Source organism: Aulonocara sp. 'chitande type north' Nkhata Bay, linkage group LG1 (genome assembly GCF_057382095.1).
Source record: "Aulonocara sp. 'chitande type north' Nkhata Bay isolate Kocher_YH1m ecotype deep benthic linkage group LG1, A_spYH_male_GT1.1, whole genome shotgun sequence".
In the NCBI taxonomy this organism is placed as follows: Eukaryota; Metazoa; Chordata; class Actinopteri; order Cichliformes; family Cichlidae; genus Aulonocara; species Aulonocara sp. 'chitande type north' Nkhata Bay.
This window is the reverse complement of record NC_141344.1, coordinates 10,424,553-10,442,241: the sequence shown is the minus strand read 5'-3', so window position 1 is coordinate 10,442,241 and position 17,689 is coordinate 10,424,553. Positions and strand designations below refer to the sequence as shown.

The window sequence follows — 17,689 nt, the reverse complement described above, 5'->3', positions numbered from 1 at the left end:
GGTGACTCTGTATAAACTCAATGGTCGGCCTGTTTTCTTACTCTGGTTTCTGAGCAAATGTTTGAAAAAGTTCATATTTTTAATGGCAAATCTGACAAAACCATAAATTCACAGTGCGCTGTATTTTTATCCTTTTCACATAATGAAAGTTCCAGAGGACAAAACAGTCCCAGCGAGGGTGGGGTGAATTGCGAGAAAGCAATGTAGGGGTTGGAGGGCGGGGGTAGATTGTGGTTTTGAGGACATAAGAGGAAGGCGCAACTGCACTGGACATGTAGCCATTTGGGAAAAGCCGCTCCAAGAAGTGCTTCTCAGCCTTTACGGCCTGCTCAAAAAAATTGAGCCTTTGAGCAAACAGTGTGCAGGATCTCTGTCGGCTTTTCCAAGTGAAATCTAATCGAGCTGAGTCTAACTATTCTCAAGCAAAATGGCTCCAAGTTCAATTACACATTACAAGCCGCATGACAGTTTCCATTGTGCAATACTCACTCTAACAAGACTATGCTAAATTGTCCAGGCATCCCTGTTCACACTGGAGTCAGTGTGCCGAGACAGGAGGGAAGGGCCCTTGACAAGAGGCCCTCTTAACTACTCTATTATGGTAACACATACCTGTAGAGAAGCAGACACCTGAGACCCAAAGCCAAGCAGCTAGAGGCAACTAACTAACGTTGCTTCCATCTGGTTGCACCCTCTTGTACTTGACTGTTGTCAAACTGTTGTGGGTCTAATGCTTTTGTGTTGATTGTGGGAGTCTGAGTCATGAGGAGATTATCCAGTGGCCCTACAGCCTTAGGCTTTGTTCTTGTAATGAATACAAAAACACCCTTTTCTTTATGCTCTTCTTAGAAGATTGTCTATTCTATAGGCAAATAATATGTTTGCCATCTTAATAAATGTATTTTGATCAACTGCAGCAGTTTACACTTTTTTGATAGCGGGCCTTAGTGTATTCGCGGGTGTAATTCACAGCTCACCTATTTTACTTTCCTTCCCTCTGGTTGGCACAGAGAAGAGAAGAGAAGAGAAGAGAAGCCCCTCTTCGCAGTTAGACTGCTGTGGTGGTGGGAATGCTGGAACCAACCCTGTTAAAACTCGAAAACATTCCCCTTCAAACCACCATGACTGAGGAGATTAGGTCCTCATCCGCTGGAAAACAGTCTTATTTCCTAAAGATATTTGGGGCGTTTAATTTAGAAACAATGCTGGCTGGTGCACTGAGCCCATTTATTGCATGCTTTTTTACAGCCATTCTAGAAGTTATTCAAAAAAGGTAAATTAGTGGCTCTGTAAAACGTGTTCAGATGCACACCAAATACATTGGTGTCAGGCTTAATTATTTCCCCAGATGAGCCTTTTCTTGTTTCTACACCCATTAAAGTCAAGGGAACAGAATCAGAGAAACATGCATTCCTGCGTACCCAGTATAGTCTTTGTAGAAGCCATGTCATTGATGACACCCAGCTATATACATATTTCATTGGGACATGCATATTTTACAGTGTAATCCTTGGCACACCACTGCTTTTTTCACAGTATGTGGAGAGGCCTGAAGAGTGGGAGGTTTTCTTTTTGTGGGTCGTGTTATATCAGCGAGGGAAAAATAAGGAAACTCTAAATGTGTTCTGACAGTCAGAATCATTTCACTGATACGTTGAAGCCTTTGATGATCATACAGGAGGCTGCCAGTGGGGAAAAAAGGGACACTGCCTGAACATCCTTAGATTGTTGTCCTCGTTACCAGAAGCCAACCGTTAATAAATTCTGACTAATTATCAAGGCAGAATGGATCTTTAATTTTCTATTGTTATCCATATTTTGCATTTAATTCCATCGCCTTCAAAAAGTTTGACAGCATTGGCATTACTACACAAAAACTCATGTTATTTCATTTAAAGGCACTACGTTCGGGAATGCACGGTGAAATTTAATGGCATCCCGAAGATCGCTTACTCACAATCCAACACAAAGTTATAGGCCTCTGCAGACTATACAGGAGCTGAGCGAAGCCAAATGTGCTTGTGCAGCAAACATGATTGCATGTGGTAATTTCCTGTGCTTTCTCTGCATGGCGTTGTGGTTGAAGGAGTGATTATACTGTTCCAGAGAAATGCTAATGTATGTGTTCACAAGAGACATAACATCCAGACACAATTAAAAGCACAAACAAGTGTCAGCCAGTGTTTGTGTTAATAACCGGGTTCGGTGGAGAGGGAGTTAGAGGGAGAAAGACAGAGAGGAGAGAAAGGGAGTGTGGTCACAAGCACGTGTAGCTTGCACTCAATGGAGGAAAGAATGGCAGCACTTATAAGCGGAATCCAACTGGAAACAAGGAGGGGAGTTGTGTGGTTGCTGGGATGAATATCGACGGTTAGGCCATGCACCCTCCCCCACACCCCCAACTTAAGCGGTTCCTCCCAAGAACCCCCCCACCAACAGTACTAGGCGTCGAGTCACTGCAAAGTTCACAGGAGTAACTTCAACCGTATCACTCACAACTAATAGCTCTGTGTACTCTGGCTACTCATGCTACCAGCACTTGATCATTGTGCTGTGTTAGGTGCCTCTGGTCCTTCTCTCTTTAGATTCCGCCTCATTCATCCATACAGAGTGTGGAGACAGAATTCAGTAAAAGTTTTCCCTAACTGCTGGTCAAAAAATGCCTGCGGTCAGTGTCAGCTTGGGAGGAAACATGAGATTCTGAACAAGCTCATACGCAAATAACTCAGACTGGATAACATATATGCCTGACACAGAGATTAGGGAGACAGAAATACTTTTTTGTAGCTTAAACGCAACTTAGAAATAATGTGTTTGATGGCTAAATATCCATAGTAGCAAGTGTTAATTTTAAATAACAGGCATGCGTGTTGTTGCAAAGTACACATGCAGATATGTGGACAGACACAAGAGGAGTTGCACACAGGAGATTTGAGTATATATCTTCATTAGCAGCAGATTGACCAGTGTTAAGATTTGCTAATACTAATGAGACTGGGGATTCTTCCTCACTGATGTTTTCTTTATTGATCGCAGGGAAGTACATCCTAGTTGGTGTAACTCCCTCAGAACCTATGACTGATTAGTACTTATTGCTTAGTATTTACACTTGCCTAAACATGATCTGACATACATTCAGAAATGTGAAAAGACATATTTTAGTCTGAAAAAAGAGAAGATAGACAGACCTGAAATATATGCAAGAAATCCAGCTCTTTACCTGTGGTGTTTTTGATTTTTAGAGTCGTGTATTATCTTACAGTGACATTTTTTTTCCTTTGGATTTGGGAGTGATCATGCCAGATGTTGGTTTCTGATCGCCTACGGTAAAAACATGACACAACACGAATCAAAAACAGATCCCTCTCTCTTAAAACACTATTGCTCATTCATTCAGGGGAAGATCACATATCGTGTTCGTCTGTTGCCAAAACACAAAGTGTCTCAAACTATTCCAAGATTACAGCCCGAGATAGCTCTGCTTATCCATCTGTCACCATACAAAGAGCTATCTTTTCTTGTTTAAGTCACTCAGGCTCAACGTCTAATCTGAAGCGTGTGTTTGTATATGTGTGTTTGTGTCAATCTCATACGTGGAAAAGCACTCCAAACAAGCACTTATTAAGAAAGAATGTATAAGCCAGAAAGCCGGTCAGAATCTCAACCCCCCCCCCCCCCCCCCCCCCCCCAATCACCCATTCACAAACACACACACACAGTTACATTCTGCTTCCTGTCTGCATTCTTTAATTTTTGTATTTGATCTCAGAATATTAATTATTCCAAAAGACACACTGTTTTATGTCTAGCATACTTGGCTGCACAGAACCATATTTTGTGATCATATACGCTCATGTGTGGTAGGTTAAATCTTTTAAATATATGAAAGTTTCTCCTTGATACCCACAGCATAGGTGCTCTGTTTGATAATCTCAAGAACAAGGAAGGATCTTTTCCTCACAAGGTCAGCCACTTAACTACACAGTAGCAGACATTGTTACTGATGGCTGGTGACTTACAAATCATAAGTATTGATCATGGCAGAGATACTGAATGTAGGGCAGACGGTAAAATCACATCCACTTAGTCTTAATAGCCCACATTAAAGCAATTATGCACACAAACTAGGGCTGTGTAAAAGTATGCATATTATGACGGTCAATATATCTTTTTTTTTTTTTTAATTTCCATTTTTATTCATGCACTTTGGTAATGAATCACAGTTTCGCTTGATATTGACTGTTTCAGGTGGGACACCTGTAATTGGTTGAACAACCTATTATCAGCCTCATATTTTGTAACAGCCTTGTAGGCAAAACTGCTCTAGTCAATGACATAATGTGCGCAAGGTTTTTATATGTGTGTCAATACTCATGTATTTACTAATGACTGTTCGGGCACTGACTGGTGACCTGCTAATGAAGTCGGTGCATTTGTGTGTCAGTCAACAGGTCAAGGACGGTAGAGTCATCGTCTGCTAGTGCGCAGACTCGTAGGATACCATATTTTTGTTCAATTCAGGTAATTTCTTTTTAACATCTATAGCGGAGAAGCTTGAATTTGAATGCTTTTCTCAACATATTATTAATTTTGCTTAATGAGATCATTTTGATACGTTTGAATAAATATTTGCTGTGTTAAAATTGGCTTCATGATGATTTTGGGACCCTTTGCTTCAAACTTGAATATTTATTGCATACGGTCAAATAAGAGTTTGTGCTTTGTCAAGCAAAAAAGAAAATAAAAAAATCCCCTAAAATCAACCATTAAATTTTTGCAAATATTATGTGAAAAAGCTCTGGTCCACACACAACCATCATTCCAGAGACCAGAGCTCATGCGTTTAAGGAAGCTGAAGCATCATTCATTAAAATTCCAGGATTCCCACAAGCAACAAACAGTATAATTATGACTTATCATTGATATATGTAAGTGAACCTGCTGACCGTTGGTTCAATGTGTTTCCAATAAAAGAAACTTTTATTTTTTTAACTTGCAAAGATGAGACTAAGATTACATTCTAAAAATACAACCAAGCTGCATAACAGGAGATCTGAAGTGTTCCCATCCAGCATAAAGTATACAGCACAATAAGTTGTATGATATGCATACTTGTCAAAAAACTGAAATGGCTTGTGAAGCAAAACACCCACTTAGAAACTTCATTTTTAACGCCATTTTTCACTCTGTTGATTCCATCTTTTGTTTAATAACCTCTTTCCCCGTCGTTTTCATCTGCTTTAAGATGAAACATGCTCATGAAAAATTTATCGCTGTGATCTGCATATGCCGATTCCCCTGATTGGGTTGCCCTCTCTTGTTTTGAGGAAAAGGAATGAAAGCAATAATAGGCAGCACTGAGCGAATCTCAATTTCTCCTTTTGACAAATGCATTTCATCTCCGCCATGCCAGCTAAAGGGGTTATCACAGCCCGAGTAGCCTGTGCTTGAACCCCTCCATCCACTCCATCAAAAAGAGAGAGGAAGAAAAAGCCAGGGAGGTCCATGAATATTTAAAGAACTTTAACTGGTAACATTTAATGTGAAACACATGATAGGCAAGGCACCACTATATTTGCACTGGCTTCTCACTATACTTACAAGGACTTTATATTCTTCTAATTTTAACTACAAATTCTGGGGTTATGATATATGGGCAAATTACATGCATGTTATTTCAGGGGGAAACTGTGGCATGTGCTATTTTGCACCGCGTGCTTAGAAGAGCCAGCATCTGTGGAAGAGCAAGCACACTAGAAAGAGACAGAAAGTGAGTTTTCTCAGAAAACTTATGTCATCACGCTCTTTCATTATCTAACGTTGACACCCAAGAGATCAGCATTGCCTAGAAGATATGGGTTATAATTGGTTTTATTGGTTTATTGTCTGTGCGAGGAAGCTCTTTGATGTATTTAAGGGACCAACCTAATGAATCAGTGAATGCAGAATCCAGTCTATCCAGGGAACTGATCTCATAGGGGGTGATGGTGGGGGTGGGGATGTATTTATGTGTAGTAGTGGTGGTGTTTAAGCAATGTATTATATAGTTGCAAGTAATGGTGAACAAGCCCAGACTCAATCAAGCCCAGTTGACCAAAGAACTGGGAATAGGAAGGCATGTGGTGTAATCAAGTGTAAACATCCCATACAATGTTGAGTCGAGAGATGTGTGACCCCAGATTTATGGGAGCAGGCTGGGTGAAGGGGCTGGTCTTATTTAGCAAATATGTAGACGTGCTTTTGACCCCAGAGTGACCGCTTCACAAGCACAGTACCTTTGCCATACACACTCACACACCCTCCCTGCCCTACTAGTCGTTAATCATCATTTGCGGTGAAAGCAGGCCTTGTTTCAACACAATAATGGTATATGCAAACACGTCTCTTTCATTTTTGTAACACAGTAGGTGCTTCCTTTTGTGTATTTGGTGACTGTTGTTGACTCATTGCTAATACTTCATAGCTTCTTGTATTCCTTTTTGCTTTTGTGCTTATTGAGGCTGGTGCATTGAGGTCTGTATGGGGTTACTGTGGTGGCGGTGGTAGTAGAGGGCAGAAGAAGTCGCAGGGATCTAGTTTCCCTCTGCTTTTCCCACAAAAGTGATCAGAGGCTGAAAGCTGAGAGCTCATGTCCCTTGCAGCAGGTTTACTTGTGTTTCCAGTTTAACCTTTTATTAAACTGTCCATTGTGCTCCCCACTCTGCCCACAGACCATCCGTTACATTCTCATGCCCATCGGGTCAGTTAGGTTAACGGCCAAAAAGAGGTAGCAGGTAGGAGGACAAAACTAGCTTCTCTCTGTCACTCTGGAGAAGGCACAATACACTGACAGAGAGAGAGAGAGAGAGAGAGAGAGAGAGAGAGAGAGAGAGAGAGAGAGAGTATATACAACTGTTTGATGAGCAGCAGGGCAATAAATTCATTAATCATCATTATATGCCTCATCAAACCCTTTGCCAGTCTCTCCATGGGAGTTACACAAATTAGCCAGTAAAATAGCAGTAATTTTAGAGGAGCTAGGTAAGTGCTTTTTGATTGCTTTCTTGAACAATGCTTCCCCTGACAAGCTAATAAATCAGATCTTTCTATACTTTAAGTGCAGCTACTATGAACCCAATCTGAGCTCCCTAAACAAGAAAAGGAGGCAGTGTGGGACAAGAGGTTTTACTACAGCCAAAGCTCTTTCACAGATTTGTTTTGGATTCCTCTTCTTTATTCTGCAACAAAGAGGCCCGGGTACAAAGCTTTTGATATCTGAATGAACTGCTGTCATGTCTCCAGATGCAACCGGGGATTTTCTCATATTGGCTCAATATAACCTAATGTTTGACTTGAGATGAAAAAGACCTGAGCCAACAGTGACCATATGATGAAAAATTCAATTAGCTCTTTCTCCTTTTCTTTTTTTTTTTTTACAGGTCTAGTTTTATACATAGTAGATTTAGTGAGATGCATAGGCAGATGCGTAGCTGCCAACTGCAAGCGTTTGTAGAGAGAATCCTAGCTGGCAGGTGATACATACCTACTACAGTGAGCATATCCTTTCATCCAGATGGTCATTCCATGCAAGACCAACAAATCATTCATCAGACTGGAAACGGCTCCTTTATTGAAAATGAGGTCAATAGATAATTTGAGCCTGGTTTGTGGCTGGCCATGTTAGCCTGCTCCAGGTATTAGCAACTCTCAGTTACTGTGTTAGATGGGACGTCTCAAGTGGGAAGGGATGCAGTTGGAGTAGTTAGCAGAGAGGGGGGTAGTTAGGGGTGGTCTTTATCTGTTAAAGCCCCTCTCTGATGAAATTACCTTGAAGTTGGCTGTAAACCATGCTGTTAATCAGGGTGCTGCAGCCAGCACACTCCCACTGGCATGCAGCCACTGCTTGATTTATTTATTTATTTTTTGGATGGGTGATAGGGAAGAAAAAGGCCATTTTTAGCCCTTGTATCAACTTAATGTCTGGAACATTCAAGTGTCATGAAGCATGGACAAGAACTAAACTCATTTATTTTTCTTCATGTTTAGGTTTAGATTTGGTTGCCATCTAATTTGTCTTTTAAATTAAAAAATCCAGCTGCTACTTGTGTGTACCAAATTCAGGTCAGCCATTGTAGTTGTTCCTGATTGGACAGTTTGTGAGTTGCAGCACTAGCAGGCGCTTTTGCTAAATTGGCACTGAGACACTGTCACACATGGGGTCCGTGCCGCTTGCTTCCTCTCATCGTGTGGGAGTGAGGGCCAGTCTGGAGCAGGGAGTTTTGGATGAGTCGAGCAGCAACGGCATCTCCTTGCCCCTTCTCATTAACGTTCTCTCCACACACCGCTGAATTGAGCACAGCTCAAAATAACTTGAGTGGGGGGTGGAGGGGGTTGGGGTGTTGGAGTCTGTGCCCCGTTTATCTCCATCTTGGGAACTGATCCAATTAAGTAAGTGCCCATTTACATCCATCAGACTACACCAAATTGGGAGGAAAAGTGGGAAGCTCACCACAAACAGAAAGAGCAGTGAGAAAAGGTCCATTTGTTGTGCAAGGTGGTTTGGAGAGGGTAAAGTGTCCCATATGAACAGTGGATAATGGTAATGTTACAGGCAGTCTATGTGTGTGTGTGCTTATGTTTGACTAAGTGTGTGTTCGCAGGCATTATAGCGGTCATTAGGACAGATATCTGTGTGGTAATGTGGAGCAGATGTTGCGAAGAAAGGGATCATTTAAAAGGGCAAATGTAAATAAACAGTCAGGCAGCTTGGTGCCCCTCCTCCCTTGTGGACCCTGTGAAGTCACTGAAAGAAAACAGTTCATCAATCTCCTTCAAAAACATGAATATTGTGGAAAAAGAAGGCCTTATCATAAGTAGATAGACTCCCCTTTGGCTTCCATTAATAGTCCCTTCCATTACTTTTATTTAAGAATATCTTTAATATTTGATTGATAAAAACTTCTCAGTGAGATGGTACACTTTGTAAAATAGCAAGGTTTGACACAGAACACAAGCACTGGTGTTAGCTCACCTTTTTGACCAGAATGAGGGAGGAGCCATGTGAAGGTACAGACAGGACCTGTACTGAGTCACAGGAGGAAGAACCTGCCGGTGTCTCCACCTCCAGATTGGATGCACACACTTACTGCTCTGTGGCTGTGCATACCTGAGGGAGTTTGGCGTGAAGTACGATCTAAGTCTCTGTGTCCGTGTGTGTGTGTGTGTGTGTGTGTGTGTGTGTGTGTGTGTGTGTGTGTGTGTGTGTGTGTGTGTGTGTGTCACCATCACCTCCTCTAGGGCAGGGCAGACCCCCCTAGTGTGAGCACCAGTGAGCCCTTACATGGGCACTGAACACAGGCCCTTTGCAGTCAGAAGGTCAAAAGCTCACACCACACTGCTGTCAGAGCAGAGTGGTCAATGGCCAGGACCTGTTAAGGAGTTAAGGTGCTTTCAGAGAAGGGTATTTCACTGTATGCATGTATTTGGGTGGTCATTAATATAAATTAAAATTAGACAACTCTACATAACTGAAACATTACCCAGCACTTAATTTGAATGGGAACCTTTAAAAATTATTTTTTTTTTTTGGGGGGGGGGGGGGGGGGGGGGTAATCGACACATAATAATGCACCCATCTCTAAACACATTTTTTATATTTTCTACTGGAACTGAATCCTTTAGTTCTCCTTACCTGGACTGCTGGCCTCCAAAAACTTCATAGGTCATCACTCTTCCTTAATGTTTTTATAGATATGTTTTGTTAATATGTGTGTGTTGTGTGTGTGTGTGTGTGTGTGTGTGTGTGTGTGTGTGTGTGTGTGTGTGTGTGTGTGTGTAGCGGTGGGGGTGGGTCACTTTAAACATCTCACAGCTGAAAATTACACGTGTAATCTCTCCCAGAGGAGTTCTATAGAGAAATAGAAAAACAGTCCGTGAAGTGCACAAAAATAGTGGTAAATCACTCTCTGCCACCTTATCGGGGCCGCCTTGCCATGTGTTCAAAAGCGTTTTATAACTTCACTTAACATGAACGTTGGAAGTGTAAGAGGCTCGAGAGTGACGCGAATTTGAGGCTTTCAAAGGTGAGCAAATATGCGCTCACGAAAAAATGAAGTCGTTTCACAAGCAGTTAGTCCCACACACGGCCCATGTGAACCTCGTCGACTTCGGACTCAAGTCCGCACAGATTCTGCAAGAGGCTAAAGCTGAAATATTATGTCCCTAATTAGCCTTCTCATAGAGGAAATCATGAGGATTAAATAGCCGTGAGCTTTTTTTGAACATCCCAAGAAAACGTTTTTTACACCTAAGGAAAAAAGAAAAACCGAATGCCCATTATGTTGTGACATGTTATGTAAGCATTACAACATAAAATAAATAAATAAAAACGTATTTTCTTTCTTTTAAGTATTATAGCATCAAAATGAGGTTGCCACTGTGAGCTATTATAGGGTAAAGGGAGTTTGAAGAGGAAACGTGAGAATCCGGTGAAATAAGTGTTTTGCAGCCGTCTGCGAGTCACAGATAAGACCGCGTTTTCTTAAAAAAAACCCAAACCAAAACAAAAAAAGTAAATAAAAAATAAAATAAAATAAAAACATCCTTTTATTTCAGCATTCTTTTAGACATTTGTATCTGGCAAAATTTGTGTTGCTAATCATACCCACTGCCACTAATCTGTGCAGGTCAAGTAAAGCGGGTGTCTATTTACACATTTGAGCTAAATTTGACCCCAGCTTTTATGTGTTGTATCAGTATGCTGTTTATAAGATGTACCGTTTGCTCAGTTGAGTAATCCTTCAGCGATATTGGGAATGTGTGTATCAACAGGTTTTGATTTCACCTTGTAGTCTGACATACAGTAGCATGTGATAGGCCTTCGCAGAACGGTCCAGTGGCAAGTGTGTAATCTGTTTGGGCCTCAGTGTCTTTGCCTCTGCAGCAAATCTCTTGCCAAACCGAGCAGCAGTTTCCAGCAGGTCCGTTCCAAATAGTGTCAAATTAAAGAAGGGTAAACTGATCTACACCAGATTATCCCAGAAACAGCATTCGATATACACGAAATTAAATGAAATTAAAGTTTTAAAAATACTTTACGTTAGTCTGTGCTGTAAAATTTCCCTACAGATTTTTTTTCTTTTAAAACTTTTCTTTTATTTCGTTTTTTAACCTCCCTAAATATTCGACAAAAACTGGATATTTGGTAAACTGCTAAATTACGTGGATGTCCCTATGATAAACGTGCGCTCTTGGCTTCCCAGATAAGTACAGCAATGAAAAGCATGATACAAGGCCATAGATGCCAGACTCTCACTTCATTGCACCCCGCCATTCCCAAAAGTGTCGAAAACAAACAAGAAACCACCGTTTACTCTTGTTATTCATTAGACTTATAATAGCACTATTTTCAGTCACCAGTGAAAGTCTCCCTTATGACACTCAAGCACACACATAATATGCATAAATAAAACATAATGAGCGGCACATTTCAGGGTTACGTTTTTTTTTTATGACAAAGGATATAAAATGTCAGTTTCCCCCAGTCTATATATACATATATATATTTACTGTCGGTAATACAAAATTCTAATTACGCAATAATTCGATTTTAGACGCTTGGGTAAATAATGAATTCACTTCTTCTCGTCTAAACAGGAAAATTTAAGAGTTCGTTCAGTACATTTTAATTAGGGGTCAGTTGCTACCCTTAAAATAGATGTAAAGCCGCGGGCCTTTATTTTCGGTTTGGGCGGGAAAAAATACTTTAATTGATATGATGACGGTATGCGAAGACCAAAGTTTTTTTTTTCTCCCCTCAAAGCTGCTTTTAAACGCTCAACAACAACAAAGTCGGTGTGACTGCAAAGACCTTATCCAGCTCTTTCTCCCGTGTTTCTTCTCCTGTCGGATTATTTTCCCCATTTTCACACGTGGGAATGGTTTCACCCCTGCTTAGTATTCTCACATTGTAGCAATTCCAACAATGAACCGACACGCCATTCAAGTAGAGGGGTAAGCCAGGCAAAGTTGCAGAGCCTATCCTTCTAGGCTGCCATGCCTCTGATGAATGGCTGTAAATTCTGTGCTCTTCCTTCACCAGTCATAATTGATTGCATATATATACGTGTATAGCGTCATCACAGACGTTGGTTATACCCAAAAACACGCATATATATATATATATATATATATATATATATATATATATATTTACAAACTTGCATCTTGCATAATCTTAAAGTATTTACCTATCTGCACAGATATTTTTTATGCCGCAGAAATACTGTTTATATTTTCCCCCTGAAACATTTCAGTCAGATTCAGTCAAATCTGAGAAAACGGCGCAATTTCTAATAAAACTCTACTACTCTCTTAGGGGACATTGCATGGGACAGTCCAGTCCTCCTGGGGTCAGCAAAGAGATAGAGAAAAAAAAAAACCTAATTATGCTATTTATCCGGCTGATGTGTCGCAATCACTGTTCACACACACTCTGTCAGATTAAAAATAGAAGGCCCGAATAGAGGACATTAAGGCTAAGGGAATTATATAAACCTCAGGGGAGATTTCAAACTGAAGAAGGGGAAAGTAAACTATAGCGATTAATGGCAGCCATAAACAAGAGCAGCCTGTCCCACCCTATTAGAGGTCAACAGTATCCCCAATAATAATGATAATAAAGGTAATTATACATATATTATACATATATGAAATAGGGCCTTCTTATGTTTGGTATAGAACCGTTCCAATACATGACAATAATAATAATATTAGTAATAATAATAATGATATAATCATCATCACAAAAAAATAACTTTTTCCTTCTTATTAAGTTATTTTTTTCTTCTACACAGTTCCATCTTTGATTTCAAAAAATTAAAAAAATGTTTGAAAAAATTGTATTGCATTTTATAAAAGTAATTTTTTTTTCATTTGTGTTCTTAATGTCGTTTAGGTATGTATGCATGTATTATTATTGTTGTTGTTGTTGTTGTTGTCATTGTTATTTTTTGTATAGCCGCTTGCCAAATTTCCTTCAAATTAGCTATAATCCTTATAATAACTGTGACAATTGTATGTGGCCATTGGCTTCACTTCTTTTTTTCCCCTTTCTTTTTTCTTTTCCTTTTTTTTTCTTCCGTCAGGCCATTTGATCGGGGATGGGTCTCTGTGACGGATTAGCCGAGTCCCCCCTGAAATTAGGAGCAAGTGTGACACCTACCTGCAGAAGTTGGAAGAGTTAGCGAGCAGTGCCTTGCTACAGGCTACACGCTATCATAATATCCTTCTGCATCTGCTGTGTGCATGACAGCATTCTCGCTTTACTTCAAACTAATGTTTCACATCTAACGCGCTATTAAAGAGGCTCTCCATTAATGATATATAATAGGGCAGTATGTTCTAAATGCATCGCCGCGTCCCTTTTAACAGCTTTGCCACGCCTTTGGAAAATAGCAATGAGGTCTAAATTTGGCATAAAATCGAGCTCATTACGGAGTTCACCACCTGATTGCTCTGCATAAAACACGGGAGGTAATTGGGTTAAATGAGTGGTCCTTGGTATTGTTATTATATATCAATGTCCACATTTAGAAGTCTGCTCAAAAAAAGGGGAAAAAAATGAGGCCTTGTGAGCATTTCCAAGAAAAGAAAAAAAGACACAAGTCTCAGATTAAACTGTAAGTGTTTTGCTCGAATCGTTCTTTTTTTCATTCGTTGAAACTCTATGAAAATGTGCCAAAATAAAACGGCTCTTTATGTCAGATATTCCAACATCGTTTTTTTTTCCTTTTTCTTTTTTTTCTTCTTTTTTTGCAGGCCCCTTTTTTGTTTCAAGTTCGCCAGAGTTCTCATTGCCATGTTTTTTTTTTTTAATAATTACCGTTGAAACATCTGTCACGGTGATAAATTGAATTATATCTTCGCATAGATTAACTGACAGTTAAGCATTTTAGACACGTATCAGGGATTACCAACTGCACCCCCCCCCCCCCCCCCCCAATAATCGCTGCACAAATATATATATATTTTTTATCCATAATTTACTTCAAAGATAGTGTGTTGTCCATTTTAAATACAAAAATGCTACATTAAATATACATGTTAGTCTTTAATACAAATAGACTCAGGCGGCTGCAGCGATTAAGACCATTCTTGTTACATTTTAAGATTAACCATTCAAAACTTAAAAAAAAAAAACGAGGATAAGCATTTACTCAGAAAATAACTGTTCTCAGAATTTGCTTCACCGTTGCTCTTTTTTCTTATCTTTTTTTTAATGCAACCAAAATAAATAAATGTCCGTAGTGAGTGGAAAATATTCAGGTATTAAATGTTCGACATACCTTTCTTTAGTTCATAAGGGGATTCTTTACAAAGATCTACCTGCGTTTGGCCTCTGACTTTCTGGCTCTCCCTTACCAAAGCCTCAGCTCTATTTAACACAGTCTGGTTTAATCCATTGAAATGTGCCGTGGAGCCCGTGGTTACCGAGCCGTGGTTACTGTGAAGGTGTCCAAAACTGCCACCATAGTTCGTGTAGCCAGGGTAGAAAGCGGAGGTGTAGTACAGAGGCCTGGATAGGACTGTGCTGTTGGGGAGCGGGCACTGAGGGGATGATCGTGATGGAGAAGCGCTAGTGCCTATTACAGTGCTCTGACCCAAACCAGGGCAAGACTGTGACACCTCGCCGCTGCCCTTACACCTGTCTGAGGACGTGGCGATTTCCGCAAGGGACCAGAGTTTGGGTTTAGGAGCAGAGGGGGGCGAGTGGATAACAGAGGTCACGTTGCTGGTGACCGTACTCGATGCATGGCTCAAATCTGACGGCTTGTCTTGTTGCGCAAGCTGGTTCCCCCGGGGCATAGCTGAAGGAGACGACGTGGTTGGTTTCGCAGAATCCGGCAACAACTCTGTAGTCCGCTCCTCCTGGTCTTTTAACTCCGTGTCACTCAGAAGGTGATCCGTGTCTTTGCTATGGTTTTCTTCTTTAAATCTGTCACAGCCTATGTCCCCTGGGTTAAGAAGTTTGTGATCTAAAGCACACACACATACACACACACGCACACACACACACACACACACACACACACACACACAAGGAGACCACAGTTACTTCCAAATAAGCATTAAAATGTTCGTAAAACTCTAGCATGTGTTTCAGATGATTATCAAGCAATTAAACACAGATGCAAACTGAAAGTGGGTGTGCAAAAAAATATTTGGGTACCTTTGCACGTTTCTCTTGCAAATTATAATTGTGCTATAAAATGTTCTCATAAACATGTAAAAGCCTAAAAAGGAAAATGAACTCCCCCCCATAATTATGACTTATGAGTTTATTAAAGTCTGAGCATTCACTACACCGATTAAATGTATTTCAAGTATCAAAATAGCTTTTGCGATGATAAGAAGCGTTTGTACAACTGTAGCCGAATACCAGCTCAATTCACCGGCTGCAGCCTTATTATGCAGTTAAAGATAAATTGACTGCTAAATACTTTGCGTCACCAGCAATTTCAGCCACTGAGAAGTCAAACGAGGGGAGTTCAAGGTGATTATTATTTAAAGCAATTGTCCCATTATAAATAATATACAACCATTAACCAGCAATCAATTTTGCACCCTGAGTGGAAAGACTGCGATGAAAAATTGATGATTTTTTTTTTGCCCCCTTTTTTTTCTGCACCACCGACCTGCTTCCGTGTCTGTGGAGTCTCCCTTATCTGTGGGCTTGTTTGGCTCGTCGTCGTCGTTTTTCTCCAGGTCGATATTTTCGTCCTCCTCCTCGTCCTCGCTCCGGTTCCGAGGAGTCCAGGTCATTTTGTTCTCCTTCTTTAGCCTCCTCCTGGCGTTGGCGAACCAGGTTGACACCTGGGTGAGGGTCATTTTGGTGATGATAGCCAGCATTATCTTTTCGCCCTTGGTAGGATAGGGATTTTTGCGGTGCTCGTTGAGCCAGGCCTTCAGGGTGGCGGTGGCGTCCCGGGTTGCATTTTTACGGTATGCTGGATCACCGTAAGGGTAGGTGCCCAAGGGTGCTGCGTAAGGATGGTATCCTATTGAGCCCGCCATGCCCGTAGTGTGGTCATAGGGAGAACTCTGTAATAAAAAACGAGAAAGTGTGCAAAAGTTCTGTTATTCTTTAAACTGCTGCAAAATACTTAGAAGGACTTGCGGCACACAAACGTAAACACACGTGCACGACTCCACTCATAAACACGCGTACGAATGGTCACGCAAGCACATACTCGTAATCGTGCAAGGGTGCACTGGCTTTAATCCAGCGGTTCGAGTATGGAGTCAATGTTTATGGAATGGTTTTGAACTTAATTGGATATTTGAAATGGGATTCGTGCTTCGGTGTTATTTATTTACTTATTTTTATTCTATTTTAATTTTTGTTTTCTTCACGTTAACGCGATGTGATTATTGCTGTTGCTACTGAAATAGAACATTTTCCAAATAGAATAACATAAAAACATTATTCTTTTTCCTTGCCTGTTAAACAGCGATCAATCTTTAAGCAGTAGCAAATGGCCTATAAAACAAATATGAATTACTTACGTGGTAAGAGATCGCTCACAGGGAATAGGAGACAATTAAATAAAATTGTTTTCAGCCTTTTTAGTTTTACTATTTAAGTTTTATATTTGGACCAACTAATGGACTTACAAGAAAGAAACGCAGCGATGTAAGCTGCCGTCCGTTTCGTTCGGTCAGGAGCTTAGAAGCTTCGGCAAGACATTGTCTAATCTATTAAAAACGACTATTAATTTCAAAGCCACAACAGTACACGACCTTTTTTAGATTAGTTACATTTACTCAGGAGTATCTTTTCTGGACATGAAAATCTCTACTTTTCTATCCACGTACTTTTCTGTGACGCACATTTCTTCTCAATGGCTTGATTCCGACTGCGCAACACACACCTAAGGGTTCTATAACGAGTTAATTCCCCTCGCTTTTGCTACCTATTAGACTGAATAATCACCTTTAGTGTACTCACCACATATGAGGTGAACGTGGCAGCTGCCGCCGCGTCTGCATTATATGGCAAGTGGGAGTTGTAGCCTGGCGAGGCGCTGGTGAACGCGGTAGATCCGGCATATGGCGCAAACGCAGATCCCGAAGAGGATCTCCCAAGTTCCTCGGTTCTGGGTCCCGATATAACACTGGTGCTGTACGCGGGGCACGAATACAGGGCTAATGAAGCGGACGGCTGGTACAAGTAGCCCTGAGGATATGCCATGCTGGAGTCTGGAGAGTATAAGCCACTTAACTTGTGCACTTTCCCCCCTTTATTTTCTCATGCGCTGATGTCGGAGCGCATAGAGCTGTATCTGCAGCCCGCTGTCTCCCCCCTTCTAAATGGCAATTGTCAAGGCAAAAAGTAATTTTTTAGATGAAAATAAGCTTGGATATTGGGTGGATTTTTTGGTCGCTGCCAGTCAGCCAGTCAGCCACTGTCCGCCGGAGGTTTGGTCTTGTTTTGTTTTCTGCTGCTCCCTTATCGGAGTTGAATCCTCGCTCTCATGCCCATGCAGAAGTTTTTATTATTATTTTTTTCTTTGCCAGTCGGACGGGGGCTTTGCTTGGGAAAATGTCCTGCCAAGATGCTAAGTTGGAAATTGAGGATCCTGACGCCTACTACGCTGCACTCTACGCTCCTCCTCTCGGGGTGTAGTCACAGAAGGAAAAGGCAAGCTTA

General features: G+C 41.0%; 1 protein-coding gene across 1 annotated transcript; it reads right to left on the bottom strand.

The window, feature by feature from the left end:
* Positions 1-14,002: 14,002 nt before the first annotated feature.
* irx5a (iroquois homeobox 5a) lies at positions 14,003-17,670 on the bottom strand. The gene is made up of 3 exons (XM_086264226.1): positions 16,988-17,670; positions 15,675-16,080; positions 14,003-15,014 (listed from the first exon to the last, which is right to left on the bottom strand). Exons 1-3 carry the CDS (start codon positions 17,228-17,230, stop codon positions 14,308-14,310), a joined length of 1,356 nt encoding a protein of 451 aa, XP_086120352.1. The 5' UTR covers positions 17,231-17,670; the 3' UTR covers positions 14,003-14,307.
* Positions 17,671-17,689: the final 19 nt, after the last annotated feature.

Coding starts and splice junctions, on each gene's coding strand:
- irx5a (XM_086264226.1), bottom strand. CDS start 17,230: ATGGCATATCCTCAGGGCTACTTGTACCAGCCGTCCGCTTCATTAGCC. Junction 16,081..16,987: donor CCACGTTCACCTCATATGTG/GTGAGTACACTA, acceptor TTTTTATTACAG/AGTTCTCCCTATGACCACAC. Junction 15,015..15,674: donor CTCCACAGACACGGAAGCAG/GTCGGTGGTGCA, acceptor TGTGTGCTTTAG/ATCACAAACTTCTTAACCCA.